At 45.5% G+C, this 19,772-nt stretch overlaps 1 protein-coding gene across 6 annotated transcripts in view; it reads right to left on the bottom strand.

Moving 5' to 3' along the window:
• secisbp2 (SECIS binding protein 2) overlaps positions 1 to 19,772 on the bottom strand; it is a 134,070-nt gene that overhangs the window by 44,422 nt on the left and 69,876 nt on the right. For all 6 annotated transcript variants that reach the window (XM_070881873.1, XM_070881890.1, XM_070881864.1 and 3 more), the window contains 3 exons: positions 19,280 to 19,412; positions 18,930 to 19,102; positions 2,032 to 2,194 (listed from right to left, as the gene is read on the bottom strand). In XM_070881873.1, coding sequence (XP_070737974.1) covers positions 2,032 to 2,194; positions 18,930 to 19,102; positions 19,280 to 19,412 — 469 coding nt within the window. The remainder of the gene's footprint in view (positions 1 to 2,031; positions 2,195 to 18,929; positions 19,103 to 19,279; positions 19,413 to 19,772) is intronic.

Consider the following 19,772-nt stretch of genomic DNA (forward strand, 5'->3'; position numbering starts at 1 on the left):
ATTATTTAAAATATTGTTACTCTCATTTTTTTTTAGGTTCCTCTTCGGTCGTGATCGATTAGCCCACCGCTCTGGTGCAGTGCATTGAGCTGATTGGACTGGATCACCGTTGCCGTCGGAGATCAGGCAAGTGGTCCCATTGCAGAGTCTGCAGAGATGGCTCTTCCTTTAAGGGCGGGAAGGAGCTTCCAAACACGGCAGCGCTGCACGGCCCATTGTGCAGCCCTGCACAACTACTGCCCCGCTTGCGTCCTGCTGTGCTCCAGGAAGAAAGTGGAGCACTTGATTTAGCATTCCACTTCCTTCCTGGAGCGCAAGCCCTGACTTTTTTTTAAAATGTTGAAAATCATTAATGCCTGTTGCTAATTTTTTCAACTTTTAAAAGTTAGCACCCCAAATTTCTCCCCCCAGGTAGATTATATAACTTGCTAAACCTAAAAATGGTAACACAGGAAGGGACAATGATGTCTTTCTTGCAAGATGCGGTGTTTTGACACCAGGTGTTGACTTGGGAAGTGTCATCAACTCACATTGCTTGACCTCAAAATCTCAGAACTCGAGAAGGAGATGGAGACAATCTGACACATCGGGGAGGGAGAGTAGTTTTTGGAGCAAGAGTGAAAGGTTAAGATGAGGAGTGGTCAGGGAAATTTATGCTCGCAAACAAATTGGAAGCTCTAGCTTGCTGTGGGAAAAATAAGGGCTCTGGGCAGGGTCAGCAAATAACTATCACTGGCACCAAAAAAACCAAGAGCTAGCTCAGAGGAGAATTAGTAACACAGCTCGAAATGCAATAGTGATAGAGATGTATTACATAGGCTGGAAAAGATTTTGTAAGGGGAGAAAGAGCAACCAGTCACTGTGGCCCATGTGGAGTCAAAGGTGTAGGTAAAGAAACCCTGAAGTCCCGCAAAATGAATTTAGATCAGGAGACAAGGTTAGGAGCAGGACTTCTCAGTTTGTAATGTCAGAATTACATAACCTGGCATGCGCTAGAATAGAGGACAGAAATCAAAGTATAGTGAAAGATGTGGTATCAGTAAGCAGGATTCCACATTGTTGGGCACTGGCACCAGTTCTGGGACAGATGGGAGCTATGCTGCAAGAATGGGCTACATCTTAATAGGGAGGGTGCTAATGTGCTAGCAAAATGGTTAAATAGGGAAGTGATGAGGTATTTAAACTAGAACAGGGGAGGCAGTTGGGGAGAACTAGGAAAATTAATTCAATCAGAATGAGCTAGCTGTGAAGGAACAGATAGATGAAGATAATATTCATGGAGAAAATAATTTAGCAAGAGGAATATGGAGTAAAGGAATAGAATCAAATGGAATAGTTATAAGTGAGGAAAGGCCTGAAGGAAAGGTAAGAGGTAGCTTAGACAAAAAAAAAATCAGGGGAAATTTAACCATCCTCCCTTTCCTATCTTCCTCCTCCTCCTCCTCCTCCTCCTCTCTACCCTCCTTCCATTTCTCTCCTTTTCTCTACTTCACCTCCATCCCTACCCCTTCCTTCATTCCCATTCTCTCTACCTTACTTCATGACTTCGTTCGTCCCTTCTCCCTCACCCCACTTTCCTCCCATTTCCCACCTTCTCTCCCTCTTTCTTCCTACCTCTCCCAGTCTTCATCTGCCTCCTTCTTCCTTCTTCTTCGAGGTACCTTTTTATCGTCCACCCTCTAACCCTGCTTGACCTGAATACTGCACCTGGTCTTGACTAGTGTGAACAAAAATAAAGAGTTCTCTGGTCGGAGCAGAGGTGCTGAAAAGCTCAACCTGCTGGCCACCACAAAAGATTGCTGCCTCTGACGCTGTCAGTCTGACCTGTTTCAACAGGTCACCTTTAAATAGACATTGGCTAGTTGTAATTATACCATTGCTGATCCAGACATTTCAATTAGATTCCTATGGATATTTTACAAGGCTTAATGACTACAGAAAGTATGTGTAGCTTCAGAATTTCTGAGATAATATTCATTCCTATTATGGGGGAAGGGAGCGCGATACAAGAAAGGCCACAAAATAACTTACCATTTAATTCAGCTGTTCCGTTTTGTGTGTCCAGAGTCACATTCTGATCCAAAATGAGTGCTTGAGTATCTTGAGCAGATGTTATGTCGCAACTCAAAGGAATCAGTCCCTTTTCCTCTTGCAAGCGCCGCTGTTTCCTTTCTTCTCTTTCCTTCAATATAATCTAACAGAACAAGAGTGATGTCATAATTTTGTGAGCAAAGCACAACCAAACGAAAGAAAAAATTCCATCCAGTGAAAAGTAAAACAAAACAGCGGCCCGGATTATGCGGTCAGCAGAGAATGAACGGCACCAGCCGTTCATTATACTTATAGAATCATAGAATGGTTACAACACAGAAGGAGGTCATTCAGCCCATTGAGCCCATGCCGGCTTTCTGCTACAGCACCTCAGCTAGTCCCACTCCCCCTGCAATTTTTTTTCCTTCAGGTACTTATCCAATTCCCTTTTGAAAGTCACGATTGAGCCTGTCTCCACCATCCATAACCACTCGCTGCGTAAATGTGTTTCCTTCATGTTGCCTTTGGATCTTCTGCAAATCATCTTAAATCTGTGTCTTCGGAGACTCGACCCTTCCGCCAATGGGAACAGTTTCTCTCTATCTACACTGTCTAGACCCATCATGATTTTGAACACCTCTATCAAATCTCCTCTCAATCTTCTCTGCTCGAAGGAGAACACCTGCTTCTCCAGTTCAACCCTGTAACTGAAGTCCCTCATCCGTGGAAACATTCTTGTAAATCTTTTCTGCACCCTCTCCAAGGCCTTCACATCCTTCCTAAAGTGCGGTGCCCAGAATTGGACACAATACAGCAGTTGTGGCCGAACCAGTGTTTTATACAGGTTCATAATAACTTCCTTGCTTTTGTACTCAATGCCTCTATGTATAAAGACCAGGATCCCATATGCGTTTTTAACCGCTTTCTAAATGTGCCCTGTCACCTTCAACGATTTGTGCACATATACCCCTAAGTCTCTCTATTCCTGCACCCTGTTGAGAATTGTACCCTTTAGTTTATATTGCATCTCCTCGTTCTTCTTAATAAAATACATCACATCGCACTTTTCTGTGTTACATTTCATCTGCCACGTGTCTACTCATTCCTCTAGCCTGTCTATGACCTCTTGAAATCTATCACTATCCTCATTGTTCACTATACTTCCAAGTTTTGTGTCATCTGCAAATTTTGAAATAGTGCCCTGTACAGCCAAGTCCAAGTCATTAATATATATCAAGAAAAGCAGTGGTCTTCGGACTGACCGCTGAGGAACACCGCTATATAACTTCCTCCAGTCCGAAAAACAACCATTTACCACTACTATGTTTCCTGTCACTTAGCCAATTTCGTATCCATGCTGCCACTGTCGCTTTTATTCCATGGGCTTCAACTTTGCTGGCAAGCCTATTATATATGCCTCAAATGCCTTTTGGAAGTCCATGTACACATCAATCGCATTGCCCTCATCAACCCTTTCTGTTATCTTATCAAAAAATTGAATCAAGTTAGTTAAACACAATTTGCCGTTAACAAGTCCATGCTGACTTCCCTTAATTAATCCACATTTGTCCAAGGTTAATTATGTCTTGGATTATTGTTTCTAAAAGCTCCCCCACCACTGAGGTTAAGCTGACTGGCCTATAGTTGCTGGGTTTATCCTTACACCCTTTTCTGAACAAAGGTGTAACATTTGCAATTCTCCAGTCCTCCGGCACCATCTCCATATCCAAGGAGGATTGGAAGATTATGGCCAGTACCTCTGCAATTTCCACTTTTACTTCCCTCAGCATCCTAGAATGAATCCCATCCAGTCCTGGCAACTTATCTACTTTACTTACAGCCAGCCTTTCCAGTACCTCCTATCAATTTTTATCCCATCCAATATCTCAACTCTTTCACTATGACTTTGGCAGCATCATCTTCCTTGATAAAGACAGATGCAAAGTACTCATGTAGTACCTCAACTATGCCCTCTGCCTCCATGCATGGATCTCCTTTTAGCTCCCAAATTGGCCCCAGCCCCTCCTCTTACTCCCCATTTACTATTTATATGCCTATAGAAGATTTTTGGATTATCTTTTGTGTTAGACTTGCCCACAGACTTTCTATGGGCTTTTGCACCGGAACTTGTGGTGATTAGAAATCCATTTTGATGCAGCCCCCTCAGGAGAATCTGGGACCTGTGTGAACAGGGCAAGCAACTGTTTATCTCCTTAAGCAGTCAGATTGTAGAATCCTTACTGAGGCATACAGAGTCTGAACCAGGAAGTGCAAGTTAGAACAGTTACCTCAATGCCAAATCACGTATGGAAAACAAAATAAAGAGAAAGAAAAATGGGATTGAGAGTGAGATAAGAGACAGAAAGAAAAAGTAACAAAAAAAAATTAAAAGAAAATGAAAATGCGAAGGAATGAGACTCCGCACTTACAAAAGTAAATGTTCAGTACCAGAGAGGTTGTTTGGCAGTAATTAAGACATATCACACCTTAAAAAATGTACTTACACTGAAATGGACAAGCCCTAACTTTTTCTGGTGTGTTTAGTGGATATTTATCACGTAAGTACTGCAACTTTACACTCTTCCATGTATTTCAATGCCGAGTCTCTCGATGAGATACCGGTATAATGAAGCCTCTGGAGAAGGAGGGCAACTCGAACAGCAACTTCCCAATTTCCACATTTAACAATGCATTAGTGATCGCTGGAAGTTGCTGTCTGATTTACTCTTCAATAACGGTGAGCGCTGATAACCTCACTGTTATTTTTACCACAAAATCCAGGCCAGATTGAATGTTTCTAGTACTCAACTGTAGATTATATCTTAAAAGACTTGGCATCACAAATTGTAAAGCAGGGTGTCATCACATTACGATGAAATAATGCATTGGTGCTTGCTGCCTACACAAAATTAGGAATGTTTAATAATAAAATCTAAAAATATCAAAGTTATTGACACACTGGGAGTAATACTGGGTTTTCACCTTATTTTCATTTTCAAAGTTCTCATTCTTTTGTATAAATCCCTTCATGGTCTGTCTCACTCCTCCCCATCTTCAGCAATGCAGCCCCCTCTCTTCTGTTCTCACCCCCCGAACTCTCCTCTCCAGAGACTCTGACCTCCCTTTGCTCTTCAGCCATCCAGGACCAACAATCTGGAATTCCTTCTTAAACCACTCCACCTCTGCAGCTCCCTCTCCTATTAAAAGACTATCCTTAAAATTAATCTCTCTGACCAATATTTTGCCCATCCCTATAACTTGGGAGGGATAGTTTACTTTTGACACAGTCACATTGGATGTTATTTGTGACTTTAATAACTGTGGTTAGGGCAGAAACCTCTTTGGAGGGATTCAAACAGAGATCGGGAAAGATGGGCATGGATTTCCTAGGTGACAAGAAGTTCAAGCACCCAGTGACGATGATGAAACTGCAATATATTTCCAAGTCAGGATGGTGGGGAACTTGGAGGTGATGGTGTTTCCATGCACTGGCTGCCCTTATGCTTCTAAATGGTAGAGCTTGCGGGTTGTGGGGGTGCTGTCGAAGAAGCCGTGGCGAGCAGAGGCAGTGTATCTTACAGATGATACACACTGCAGCCACGGTGTACCAAAGGTGGAGGGAATGAATTTTTAAGGTGGTGGATGGAGTGCCAATCAACCTGGCTGCTTTTTCCTGGATAGTGTCAAGCTTCGAGTGCTGTTGGAGCTGCACTCATCCATGCAGGTGGAGAGCTTTCCATCACACTCCTGACTTGTGCCTTGTAGATGGTGGAAAGGCTTTCTGGTGTCAGGAGGTGAGTCACTCACTGCAGAATACCCAGCCTCTGACCTGCTCTTGTAGCCGGTCCAGTTAAGTTTCTGGTCAATGGCGACCCCCAGGATGTTGATGGTGGGGGAATTGACAATGGTAATGCCGTTGAATGTCAAGAGGCTGTGGTTAGACATTCTCTTGTCGGGAGGAAAAGCAATGTGTGAGGAGGACACAAAAAATCTGCAAAAGGACATAGACATAGAAACATAGAAAATAGGTGCAGGAATAGGCCATTCGGCCCTTCGAGCCTGCACCACCATTCAATATGATCATGGCTGATCATTCACCTCAGTACCCCTTTCCCGCTTTCTCTCCATACCTCTTGATCCCTTTAGCCATAAGGGCTATATCTAACTCCCTCTTGAATATATCCAATGAACTGGCATCAACGACTCTCTGCGGTAGGGAATTCCACAAGTTAACAACTCTCTGAGTGAAGAAGTTCCTCCTCATCTCAGTCCTAAATGGCCTACCCCTTATTCTAAGACTGTGTCCCCTGGTTCTGGACTTCCCCAACATCGGGAACATTCTTCCCGCATCTAACCTGTCTCGTCCCGTCAGAATCTTATACATTTCTATGAGATCCCCTCTCATCCTTCTAAACTCCAATGTATAAAGGCCCAGTTGATCCAGTCTCTCCTCATATATGTCAGTCCAGCCATCCCTGGAATGAGTCTGGTGAACCTTCGCTGCACTCCCTCAATGGCAAGAACGTCCTTCCTCAGATAGATCAAAACTGAACACAATATTCCAGGTGAGGCTTCACCAAGGCCCTGTACAATTGCAGTAAGACCTCCCTGCTCCTATACTCAAATCCCCTTGCTATGAAGGCCAACATGCCATTTGCCTTCTTCACCGCCTGCTGCACCTGCATGCCAACTTTCAATGACTGATGAACCATGACACCCAGGTCTTGTTGCACCTCCCCTTTTCCTAATCTGCCACCATTCAGATAATACTCTGCCCTCGTGTTTCTACCACCAAAGTGGATAACCTCACATTTATCCACATTATACTGCATCTGCCATGCATTTGCCCACTCACCCAACCTGTCCAAATCACTCTGCATCCTCTTAGCATCCTCCTCACTGCTCACACCACCACCCAGCTTAGTGTCATCTGCAAACTTGGAGATATTACACTCAATTCCTTCATCCAAATCATTAATGTATAATGTAAAGAACTGGGGTCCCAGCACTGAGCCCTGTGGCACTCCATTAGTCGCTGCCTCTCATTCCGAAAAGGACCCGTTTATCCCGACTCTCTGCTTTCTGTCTGCCAACCAATTCTCTATCCACGCCAGTACATTACCCCCAATACCATGTGCTTTGATTTTGCACACCAATCTCTTATGTGGAACCTTGTCAAATGCCTTTTGACAGGCTAAGTGAGCGGGCAAAAATTTGGCAGATGGAGTACAATGTTGGAAAGTGTGAGGTCATGCACTTTGGCAGAAAAAAATCAAAGAGTAAGTTATTATTTAAATGGAGAAAGATTGCAAAGTGCCGCAATACAGCGGGACCTGGGGGTACTTGTGCATGAAACACAAAAGGATAGTATGCAAGTACAGCAAGTGATCAGGAAGGTCAATGGTATCTTGGCCTTTATTGCAAAGGGGATGGAGTATAAAAGCAGGGAAGTCTTACTACAGGTATATAAGCATGCAGTTTTAGTTTCCATATTTAAGAAAGGATATACTTGCTTTGGAGGCAGATCAGAGAAGGTTCACTAGGATGATTCCAGGGTGAGGGGGTTGACACGAGGAAAGGTTGAGTAGGTTGGGCCTCTATCATTGGAATTCAGAAGAATGAGAGGTGATCTTATCGAAACGTATAAGATTATGAGGGGGCTTGAAAAGGTGGATGCAGAGAGGAAGTTTCCACTGATGGGGGAGACTAGAACTAGAGGGCAAGTTCTTAGAATAAGGGGCCGCCCATTTAAAACAGAGATGAAGAGAAATTTCTTCTCAGGAGGGTTGTAAATCTGTGGAATTCGCTGCCTCAGAGAGCTGTGGAAGCTGGGACATTGTCTATTTCTGTCTTAAATTTATTCAGTTTCTTAAATGATAAGTGGATAAGGGGTTATGGGGAGCGGGCAGTGAAGTGGAGCTGAGTCTTATTGAAGGCAGAGCAGGCTAGAGGGGCCATATGGCCTACTCCTGTTCCTATTTCTTATGTTATATTCTTATAAAATGGTAATTGCCTGGCACTTGTGTTGCCACTTATCAGCCCAAGCTTGAATGTCATCCAGGTCTCGTTGCATGCGGGCATGGATTGCTTCATTATCTGAAAAGTTGCAAATGGAACTGAACACTCTGCAATCAGTGAACATCCCCACTTCTGACCTTATGATGGAGGGAAGGTCATTGGTGAAGCAGTTGAAGATGGTTGGGGCTAGTACACTGCCCTGACGCACTCCAGCAGCGATGTCCTGGGGCTGAGATGATTGGCCTCCAACAACCACAACCATCTTCATTTGTGCTAGGTATCGAGAGTTTCCCTCCCCCGATTCCCACTGACTTCTATTTAACTAGGGCTACTTGATGCCACATTTGGTCAAATGCTGCTTTGATATCAAGGGAAGTCACCCTCCCCTCACTTCTGGAATTCAGCTCTTTTGTCCATGTTCAGTCCAAGGCTGTAATGAGGTCTGGAACCGAGCGGTCCTGGCAGAGCCCAAACTGGGCATCGGTGAGCAGGTTATTGGTGAGTAAGTGCTGCTGGATAGCACTGTTGACATCTTCCATCACTTTGCTGATGATTGAAAGTAGGCTCATGGGCAATAATTGGCCGGATTGGATTTGGCCTGCTTTTTGTGGACAGGACATACCTGGGCAATGTTCCACATTATCGTGTAAATGCCAGTGTTGTAGCTGTACTGAACAGCTTGGATGAGATGCGGCTAGTTCTGGAGCACAAGTCTTCAGCACGACAGCTGGGATGTTGTCGGGACCCATAGCCTTTGTTGTATCCTTTCCTGGATATCACGTGGACTAAATCAAGTTGGCTGAAGATTGGCTTCCGTGATAGTGGGGACCTCGGGAGGAGGCCTGGATGAATCATCCACTCGGCACTTCTGGCTGAAGATGGTTGCGAACACTTGAGCCTTGTCTTTTGCACTCACGTGCTGAGCTCCGTCATCATTGAGGATGGGGATGTTTATGGAGCCTCCTCCTCCTGTTGGTTGTTTAATTGCCCACCACCATTCACGATTGGATGTGGCAGGACTGCAGAGCTTTGATCTGATCCATTGGTTGAGGGATCACTTAGCTCTGTCTATAACATAATGTTTCCGCTGTTTAGCATGTATGTAGTCCTGTGTTGTAGCTTCACCAGGTTGGCACTTTGTTGTATCCATTGCGTTCAGCCAGTGTGAAGACAAGACTTCCTCTCCACAAGGACATGGACAGTGGTCACTCCCATCAATACTGTCATGGACAGATGTTTGTGCGACAGGTAGATTGATGAGAATGAGGTCAAGTAGGTTTTTCCCTCGTGTTGGTTCTCTCATCACCTGACGCAGTCCCAGTCTGGCAGCTATGTCTTTCAGGACTTGATCAGCTTGGTTAATAGTGGTGCTACCAGGCCACTCTTGGTGATGGACATTGAAGTCCTCCACCCAGAGTACATTCTATGCCCTTGCTAGCCTCAATGCTTCTTCCAAGTTATGTTCAACATGGAGTACTGATTCATCAGCTGAGGGAGGGCAGTAGGTGGTAATCATGGGGTCCGGAGTCAATGTTGAGGACGCCCAGGGCCACTCCCTCTCGATTGTATACCACTGTGCTGCCACCTCTGGTAACAGGACATATCCAGGGATGGTGATGGAGTCGTCTGGAATGTTGGTTGAAAGGTATGATTCTGAGTATGACTATGTCAGACTGTTGCTTGACTAGTCTGTGGGACAGCTCTCCCAATTTTGGCACAAGTCCCCAGATATTAGTGAGAAGGACTTTGCAGGGTCAACTGGGCTGAGTGTGCCTTTGTTGTGTTTTATTTGTCCGGTTTTATTCTTGGTATACTTCTTTGTAGCAGTTTTGGTACAACTGACTGGCTTGCTAGGGCAGTTAAGAGCCAACCACATTGCTATAGGTCTGGAGTCAAACATAGGCCAGACCAGATAATGACGGCAGATTTCCTGCTCTAAAGTACATTAGTGAACCAGATGGGTTTTTAATGACAATCTGGTAGTTTTGTGGTTACCATTACTAATACTAGCTTTTTATTCCAGGTGATTTAATTAACTGAATTTAAATTCTTCAGTTGCCATGGTGGGATGTGAACTCATGTCTCCAGATCATTCATCTGGGCCTCTGGATTACTAGTCCAGTAACACAACCATTATAATACTGTTCCCTTTAGTCAGCTTTCCAAAGATACAGAAGGCTAAAAATTGGATTGGACATGAAAACAGGCACAGGGATCACGATGTACGATCAGCCTACGCCCGTTGAAAGGAATGCTGGCAGCACATGACCTTCATGCTGCCTGCGAATTACAATGATTGCAGAATTTAGGCCAGCGCTGAACATGCTGCTGAGTGACTGAACAGCAGGGGACCTAACTCTGTGCGAGGCTAACTGCAATAAAAGCTCGCCTCCATTTCTTAAAGGCAGTCTGCACCTCTTACATAGAAAATAGGTGCAGGAGTAGGCCATTCGGCCCTTCGAGCCTCCACCACCATTCAATAAGATCATGGCTGATCATTCACCTCAGTACCCCTTTCCTGCTTTCTCTCCATACCCCTTGATCCCTTTAGCCGTAAGGGCCATATCTAACTCCCTCTTAAATATATCCAATGAACTGGCATCAACAACTTTCTGCAGTAGAGAATTCCACAGGTTAACAACTCTCTGAGTGAAGTAGTTTCTCCTCATCTCAGTCCTAAATGGCTTACCCCTTATCCTTAGACTGTGTCCCCGGTTTTGGACTTCCCCAACATCGGGAACATTCTTCCTGCATCTAACCTGTCCAGTCCTGTCAGAATTATATATGTTTCTATGAGATCCCCTCTCATCCTTCTAAACTCCAGTGAATACAGGCCCCGTCGATCCAGTCTCTCCTCATAAGTCAGTCCTGCCATCCCGGGAATCAGTCTGGTGAACGTTCGCTGCACTCCCTCAATAGCAAGAACGTCCTTCCTCAGATTAGGAGACCAAAACTGAACACAATATTCCGGGTGAGGCCTCACTAAGGCCCTGTACAACTGCAGTAAGACCTCCCTGCTCCTATACTCAAATCGCCTAGCTATGAAGGCCAACATACCATTTGCCTTCTTCACCACCTGCTGAACCTGCATGCCAACTTTCAATGACTGATGAACCATGACACCCAGGTCTCGTTGCACCTCCTCTTTTCCTAATCTGCCGCCATTCAGATAATATTCTGCCTTTGTGTTTTTGCCCCCAAAATGGATAACCTCACATTTATCCACATTATACTGCATCTGCGATGCATTTGCCCACTCACCTAACCTGTCCAAGTCACTCTGCAGCCTCTTAGCATCCTCCTCACAGCTCACACCGCCACCCAGCTTAGTGTCATCTGCAAACTTGGAGATGTTACACTCAATTCCTTCATCTAAATCATTAATGTGTATTGTAAATAGCTGGGGTCCCAGCACTGAGCCCTGTGGCACCCCACTAGTCACTGCCTGCTATTCTGAAAAGGACCCGTTTATCCCGACTCTCTGCTTCCTGTCTGCCAACCAGTTCTCTATCTACGTCAGTACATTACCCCCAATACCATGTGCTTTAATTTTGCACACCAATCTCTTATTGGGACCTTGTCAAAAGCCTTTTGAAAGTCCAAATACACCACATCCACTGGTTCTCCCTTGTCCACTCTACTAGTTACATCCTCAAAAAATTCTAGAAGATTTGTCAAGCATGTTTTCCCTTTCATAAATCCATGCTGACTTGGACCGATCCTGTCACTGCTTTCCAAATCCGCTGCTATTTCATCATTAATAATTGATTCCAACATTTCCCCCACTACTGATGTCAGGCTAGCCGGTCTATAATTATCTGTTTTCTCTCTCCCTCCTTTTTTTTTTTTTAAAGTGGTTACATTAGCTACCCTCCAGTCTACAGGAACTAATCCAGAGTTGATAGACTATTGAAAAATAATCACCAATGCTTCCACTATTTCTAGGGCCACTTCCTTAAGTCTGGGATGCAGACTATCAGACCCCGGGGATGTATCGGCCTTCAATCCCATCAATTTCCTTAACACAATTTCCTGCTTAATAAGGATTTCCTTCAGTTCCTCCTTCTCTCTAGACCCTCGGTCCCCTAGTATTTCCGGAAGGTTATTTGTGTCTTCCTTCGTGAAGACAGAACCAAAGTATTTGTTCAACTGGTCTGCCATTTCTTTGTTCCCCATTATAAAGTCACTTGAATCTGACTGCAAAGGACCTATGTTTGTCTTCACTAATCTTTTTCTCTTCACATATCTATTGAAACTTTTGCAGTCAGTTTTTATGTTCCCAGCAAGCTTCCTCTCATACTCTATTTTCCCCTCCTAATTAAACCCTTTGTCCTCCTCTGCTGAATTCTAAATTTCTCCCAGTCCTGCTTTTTCTGGCCAATTGATATGCCTCTTCCTTGGATTTAACACTATCCTTAATTTCCCTTGTTAGCCACGGTTGAGCCACCTTCCCTGTTTTATTTTCACTCCAGACAGGGATGTACAATTGTTGAAGTTCATCCATGTGATCTTTAAATGTTTGCCATTGCCTATCCACCATCAACCCTTCAAGTATCATTCACCAGTCTATTCTAGCCAATTCACGTCTCATACCATTGAAGTTACCTTTCCTTAAGTTCAGGACCCTAGTCTCTGAATTAACTGTCAATCTACATCTTAAAGAATTCTACAACATTATGGTCGCTCTTCCCCAAGGGGTCTCACACAACAAGATTGCTAATTAGTCCTTTCTCATTACACATCACCCAGTCTAGGATGGCTAGCCCTCTCGTTGGTTCCTCGACATATTGGTCTAGAAAACCCATACATTCCAGGAAATCCTCCTGCACCATATTGCTACCAGTTTGGTTAGCCCAATCTATATGTAGATTAAAGTCACCCATGATAACTGCTGTACCTTTATTGCACGCATCCCTAATTTCTTGTTTGATGCTGTCCCCAACCTCACTACTACTGTTTGGTGGTCTGTACACAACTCCCACTAGCGTTTTCTGCCCTTTGGTATTCTGTAGCTCCACCCATACAGATTCCACATCATCCAAGCTAATGTCCTTCCTTACTATTGCGTTAATTTCCTCTTTAACCAGCAACGCTACCCCACCTCCTCTTCCTTCCTGTATGTTGAATACCCCTGGATGTTGAGTTCCCAGCCTTGGTCACCCTGGAGCCATGTCTCCATGATGCCAATTATATCATATTAAAGGGGAGGTGCATTCTACCTGCAGAAGCTGCTGGAACTGGTTGTGGAAGCAAGTGTGACTGAATAATGGCTCAACAGGCTAGGGAAAGTCTTCCAAGATTCTTGGACGCAGCACTAGAGACCTTAGTGCAAGTGGTGGAAAGGAGGAGACGGCTCCTCTATCCGCAGGGGGGCCATGAGACCCTCCAGCCACACACAACGAAGGCAGTGGGAGCAGACAGCTGACACAGTCAATGCCAACAGAGATGCCCCGAGGACCTGGATGCAGTGCCGAAAGTAGTTGAATGACCTCACACGACTGGTCAAGGTTGGTGAATGCATCTTTAAATTCCGTTGCTCACCAACTGCACCACCAGCCTCACACACTGCTCAATTCACTACATTCCCATCACTCACCTACCAACAATCTTTATTAATCATGACTCATACCTCACATTCATATGCTCCACCTCACCCCCGTACCAATGCTGCAAGCCTCACACCCACATCTCACGCCTTGCACACACTGCTAGCTATTCAACCATGACAGGCACATCACCCAAACACATTGCACCACACTCATTAACACTCTTGAGCAAAGTGGCTAATAACTACAGGACAGTAACAGCTAACCGGCAAAGGACAGGCAATCCTGCATATCCTTACTCAGGTGGAGGAGACAGTGCTCGACATTATTGGAGGTGCCGTGACTGAGGCTGTGGCGAGCAGCGAGGCTGAAACCATTGAAAATGATGGTATGTTCATACCTAATTCTCCTTCTCACATCCCACTTCCCTCTGATCCCACAATCTCTTCTCACTTACAAGCTACTGATGGTGCAAGCATGCACATCTTGCTTCCCCACCCCACATCATCACAACCCAACCCATGTGCTTTTCTCCTTTCAGATACCATAGCACTCCAACCCGGCCAGCCAGTGCAGAAAGAGCAAGAGTAGAGTGATGGAGAAGAGAGACATCACTCGCAGGCACCAGCTCAGATACTGGCACTTCACATCTTTAAAGGATAGCTTAGATGCGGGAACTGCTCGCTGTAAGAGATGGGCATGAGTGTTCTGCGCCTAGGGCAGGGTGAAAGGGTAGCGCAGGTGCAAGCTCCCCGGAGGCCGAGGTCGTACACGTGTTCTGCTGTAGAGGACTCGGATGAGGACTTCGACGGGGTGGTGACCAGAAGGCGGCTGATGGGCATGCACACCGAAATGCTTGGTGCATTGGCAGGCCTGCCAGAAAGTCTGTGGTCACTGTCAAGGAGTATGGAGGAGTCTGGCACCAACTTTGCACAGGGCTTTGCACAGAGCTTGGAGCCCATGATTTCCAGGATAGAATGATGGGTAACTCCATTAACACACGTGCACCCAATCATGATGTGGGGTGTGATGGCTGATGTCTCAGCTTCCATTGCAGCACAGGCGGAAGCGACCCAACATCTGAGTGCTGCAGTGGAAGCACAGACTTCTGTCAGTTAAGCTCAGACTGCTCTAATGCAGGCTCATCTTGCTTTCATGCAAGCTCAGAGTGCTGCTATCATGCTGCGTTTACCAGTGTGGAAAAGGGCTTGCAGGGTGTCACAGCAGTCCAGCAATTTCCAATAGCAGTCCTCCACAGATTCCTAGGATTGCTGAGTGCCACCCCGGGGAAGTGGCAGTGGCTCCGTGGAACACGGACCTGCTGTCCCCTCTCAGGATGACAGCATTTGTGCTCCCATTACTGCCACTCCACTCCGCCAGTGCCTTTGCTGTTGCCCATCACAGCCAGCCAGCCCAGACTGCTTTCGCCCATGCCGAGGTGGCCCAGCAAGGTCATCTGCAGTCTCCTCCACTGAAAGTCAGCAAGCTTCCACCAGCCATGCTGCAGCCACTGAGATAGCACTTTATAGGACCACTTGGGCAGGCAAAGGCATACGGAAGACATGCACAAAGGGAATGCACAAGGGTGATGAGTTGACTTTGTTATATAATACTGGATTGATTGATTGATTTATAAATTTGGTTTGGAATGTTTGTTTTATGGTGGCTTTCATTTCAGCATTGTGGCCAAGAGGACGCTGTAATGTTCCAAGATGGTAGGATAGTAAGGTGGGAAAGGATTGAGCAACAGTCATCTGCTGTGATGTTCCGTGACAGTGGGATGGTAAGGTGGGGAAGTGTTGAACAATGGGGATCCTGGGTTTCATTCAGGGGAACTGAAGTCTGATGATGCCCTCATGGGCAGCCCGTCCGGAACGTGGATGTGCTACCAGCTTCCTACCTGCCTCTTCCTCCTGAGATTGTCGCAGAACCCTTGGTGGCATGAGTTGCACCCCCATGACCAAGTTGTGAAGGATGCAGCATCCCACCATGAATTGCGACAAGTGCTCCGGCAAGTACTGGAGGGTTCCTCCCGAGCAGTCAAGGTAGCAGAAGTGTTGCTTCAGCACCCTGATGGCCTGCTTGATAATGTTTCTCATGGCACCGTGGATTTCATTATATGAATGCTGGCCACGATGGTCATCAGCCAGGTGTAGAGTGTAAAGCCCTTGTTGCCGAGCAGCCACCCTCGGGTTCAACATGATGGCTCGAAGATTGCTAGCACAGTGAACTGGCGCAGGATAAAGGCAACGTGACTGCTGCTAGGATACCGGGCATTTACCAACATGGTGTGCGTCCATTGCAAATTAAGTGAGTGGAACTCTTTGCGGTTATGGTACATTTCACTATTAAGATGCCGTGCCTACAAAGCCATGTGTGTGCAGTCGATGGCAGTCTGCACCATGGGGAAACTCGCTACCCTGGCGAAGCCACATGCATGCTCCTCCTGCTTCTCTGTTTAGAGAGGAGACAATGTAGTCCCCTCTCCTAGTATACAGAGCCTCTGTGACCTCACGGGTGCAGCGATGGACATCAAAATGCGAGATGTTTGCTTTGTCGCCTGTTCCAGCCTGGAAAAATCCACTGGCGAAAAAAATTAAGGGCCAAGGTCATCTTGAGAGCCACTGGCAGTGCCATCACGTCCTGCTCTGAGACTGCAGGTCTGGTTCCAAGAGGTAGCACAGCTCTGTGACCACCTCATTGGTGAAGCGGAGCTGCTGAACACACTGCTTCTGGCTTTGGTGCAGGTAGGAGAAGTGCTCTCAGAAAACCCTAGGTGGTTTAAGGCCTCCTGCTGAGAGCCCTCCTCCTTCTCCCTCTGTGAGAGCTAGTCTTCTTTGCTGCCACTGTTCCATCTCCCCATCATGCTGCAGCACGAGGAGGACTGCAACTAGAGCCCCCATGACTGGAAGAAAGTGGTGTACTCAGAGGTAGTGCAGTAGCAGCCAATACCTTCCCAACATCCAGCAACGCACGCTGCACAGTTCACCAACTTTTCAAATCTCTTCCAGCAACCTAGTACTCCTACAAACTCTGCAAGAGTCAGCATACAGCAACAAGCAACTAAACTGCAAGTTGGATGTATCCCTTTAAGTAGCACTGGCGGGGGAGGGGGGTGTGCCCCAAGTGCAGAATGTTTTTAAAGAGAGGTCGTTGGATAGAGCGGCGAGGTTGATAACAGCATGTCAAGTATCAAAGCAGCGGTATACACTGACGGATGTCACGATCTGCCTACTCTACATACTGCTGGTGCGCGCATGTACCGTCCCCGCTATCACTCTCTAAGATGGCGTTCAGCGAGGACTGTGCCAGAGGTGGACAGAAGTGAGGCAGACTCCATTTTTTTCTTCAAAACCGGACAAAACTATCAGTGTTACGGAGTCGAATTTTGCAGCCAGGATCTACTAAATGTATAATGACATCTAGTGGGCAATTTATTAGTGCAACTGATTTTTCTAAAATGATGTAATTGAAAACTACCCATGATTGGACCTTTCTGTGGTGTACAACTGGAAAATCAATTGCACACAAACATATTAAAATGCTGTATCACCATCATCATAGGCAGTACCTCGGAATCAAGGAGTACTTGCTTCCACTCTTAACATGAGTCCTTAGGTGGCTGTACAGTCCAACAGGAGAACCACAGTTTCTGTCACAGGTGGGGCAGATAGTCGTCGAGAGAAGGGGTGGATGGGACTGGTTTGCTGCACGCTCTTTCCGCTGCCTGCGCTTGATTTCTGCACGCTCTCAGCGACAAGACTCGAGGTGCTCAGCACCCTCCTGGATGCGCTTCCTCCACTTGTGTCCCAGGTGTCAGTGGGGATGTTGCATTTTATCAGGGAGGCTTTGAAGGTATCCTTGTAACGTTTCCGCTGCCCACCTTTGGCTCGTTTGCCGAGAAGGAGTTCCGAGTAGAGTGCTTGCTTTGGGAGTCTCGTGTCTGGCATCGTTGGTGGTATTTCTCCAGCGACTTGAGGTGTCTACTGTACATGGTCCATGTTTCTGAGCCATACAGAAGGGCGGGTATTACTACAGCCCTGTAAACCATAAGCTTGGTGGCAGTTTGGAGGGCCTGGTCTTCAAACACTTTTTTTTCCTCAGGCGGCCGAAGGCTGTACTGGCACACTGGAGGCAGTGTTGAATCTCGTCCTCAATGCTTGTTCTTGTTGATAGGAGGCTCCCGAGATATGGGAAGTGGTCCACGTTGTCCAGGGCCGCGCCGTGGATCTTGATGACTGGGGGGCAGTGCTGTGCGGTAAGGACAGGCTGGTGGAGGACCTTATATAACAATTAGGTCTGTAGGGGTGGGGCAATTTGATTTGATATATAAACTGAACTGTCCAAATCAGTAACCAGAATAAATAAATGCAATTAACTACTTTGCTACTTTTATTCTCACAAGAGAGGTTCTTTGCTGTCAAGAAGCGACTCTCACAAATTGTACTATAACCTTTTCCCTGGTATATGCCAGTCCCTAGTGTATAAAATTAGGGGTAAATGGAGTTTAAGAAAACATGCCCACTTTTAATAGTTAAGATATTAACCCTCCATATGAAAAAAGATGAGCACTGCCATTAAGCTGATCTTCTGCTTATTTCCCGTGACCCTCACAAATGGCACCAGATGATGCAAGAATGGTGATGAGAGAGTGTAATACAACCTTTTTGCAGCCTGATTGAAAATATCGCATCCCTCCATCCCTTCCCTGCCCAACCCCCACCCATCAGCCACTCATTTTGCATATTTCATTGAATCATAGAAATTTACAGCGCGGAAGGAGGCCATTTCGGCCCATCGTGTCTGCGCCTGCCGACCAAGAGCCATCCAGCCTAATCCCCTGATCCCACCTTCCAGCTCTTGGTCCATAGTCCTGTAGGTTACGGCACTTCATGTGCACATCCATTCAATTTCTCATTTATTATTTGACTTAGGCCAAGTATCAAGAGCGACTACAATTATAAGTAATTTTAAAGATGTATGAACTGGAGGAGACCAATGAAAGGTATACCTCATATCCTGCAATGTGCGAAGAGTGGAATTCAGATTGGTGAGAGCGCAAGGGTGTGTTTTTTTTGGTATAACCACTAAATGGGCTGGTTTAGCAGATTTGAGTGTATGGTGTGCTGCTGCTGCTTTTCTCAGCAACTTTTCTTATTTTCAGGGTGGTCGGATTAAATGAGACAGTTGAGAAGTATGAATTTTTTGAGCCTTCCTGCAATATTCCTTCAACTTGTTACACGACATAATCTAAATAGGATCATGTGCTAGTAGTGTGCTTGCTTTTTTATCTAACTGCAACAGTGTTCATACAACAACTTACATCTAACTAACCTTTTTCAGTGATGTTGGTTTCTTAGCCTTTGGGACTTCTCGCTGTTTTCCTCGCTTTATTAAAGGTGCACTCGAGTCCAAGGGATTGTGAGGAACTTTTTCCTGACTCGAGCTTTGAGGCTGTCTCTTCGATGTTGTGAGCTCTTTGGGAACCAATGGAAATGTTCCTCCAACTATGATTATCAACAAAGAGCACAAAGTAAAAATAAAAAATTATCTACAAGGAATCATAATGAATACTTCAAAAGTAGATGTAATGCATAACGCCCCAAATACAGTAAGGAATCTCTGGCTCAAAATAAAAAATAGGATCAGAGGAGGAGAGATAGAAGAGTAATTTCAATACTTGCCTGCAAGTACTATTGGCTTAGGGGCATGTCTGGACAACTTCTCCTGCTGTTTTTGTTCTAGGATAGCCAGCATGTTACCAAAATCTAGCTGCATGGGTATCTTACTCTTTTTACCACTTTTCTTTGGAGCTTCCTAAACAAAAACAATGGTCATTAGCAATATTTGCTGTGTAAGTGCATCTGTTGTGGTCATTAACCAGTTCCATGTGTGTACGTGTACATGTGCGCGCGTGTGATCAAAACGATGTATAGACATTTTATACATGTGTATTATCAGTAGTAGTGGTCAGTATTGCTATACTTCACACTTAAGCAGATGTTATCTGGCTGACAAATAAATGGCTGAAATCAAAACAGTAAAAAAAAATCTTAAGTCACCCTACATCTTTTGGCAAGATATCCTCTATATAAAATATGGGATCTTACAGATTGGGAATTAATATTTTGTAAGTGATATCACAGTACTCTATTGTTTCTGGCATTGTGACTTTGA

This window comes from Pristiophorus japonicus, chromosome 1 (genome assembly GCF_044704955.1).
Source record: "Pristiophorus japonicus isolate sPriJap1 chromosome 1, sPriJap1.hap1, whole genome shotgun sequence".
In the NCBI taxonomy this organism is placed as follows: Eukaryota; Metazoa; Chordata; class Chondrichthyes; family Pristiophoridae; genus Pristiophorus; species Pristiophorus japonicus.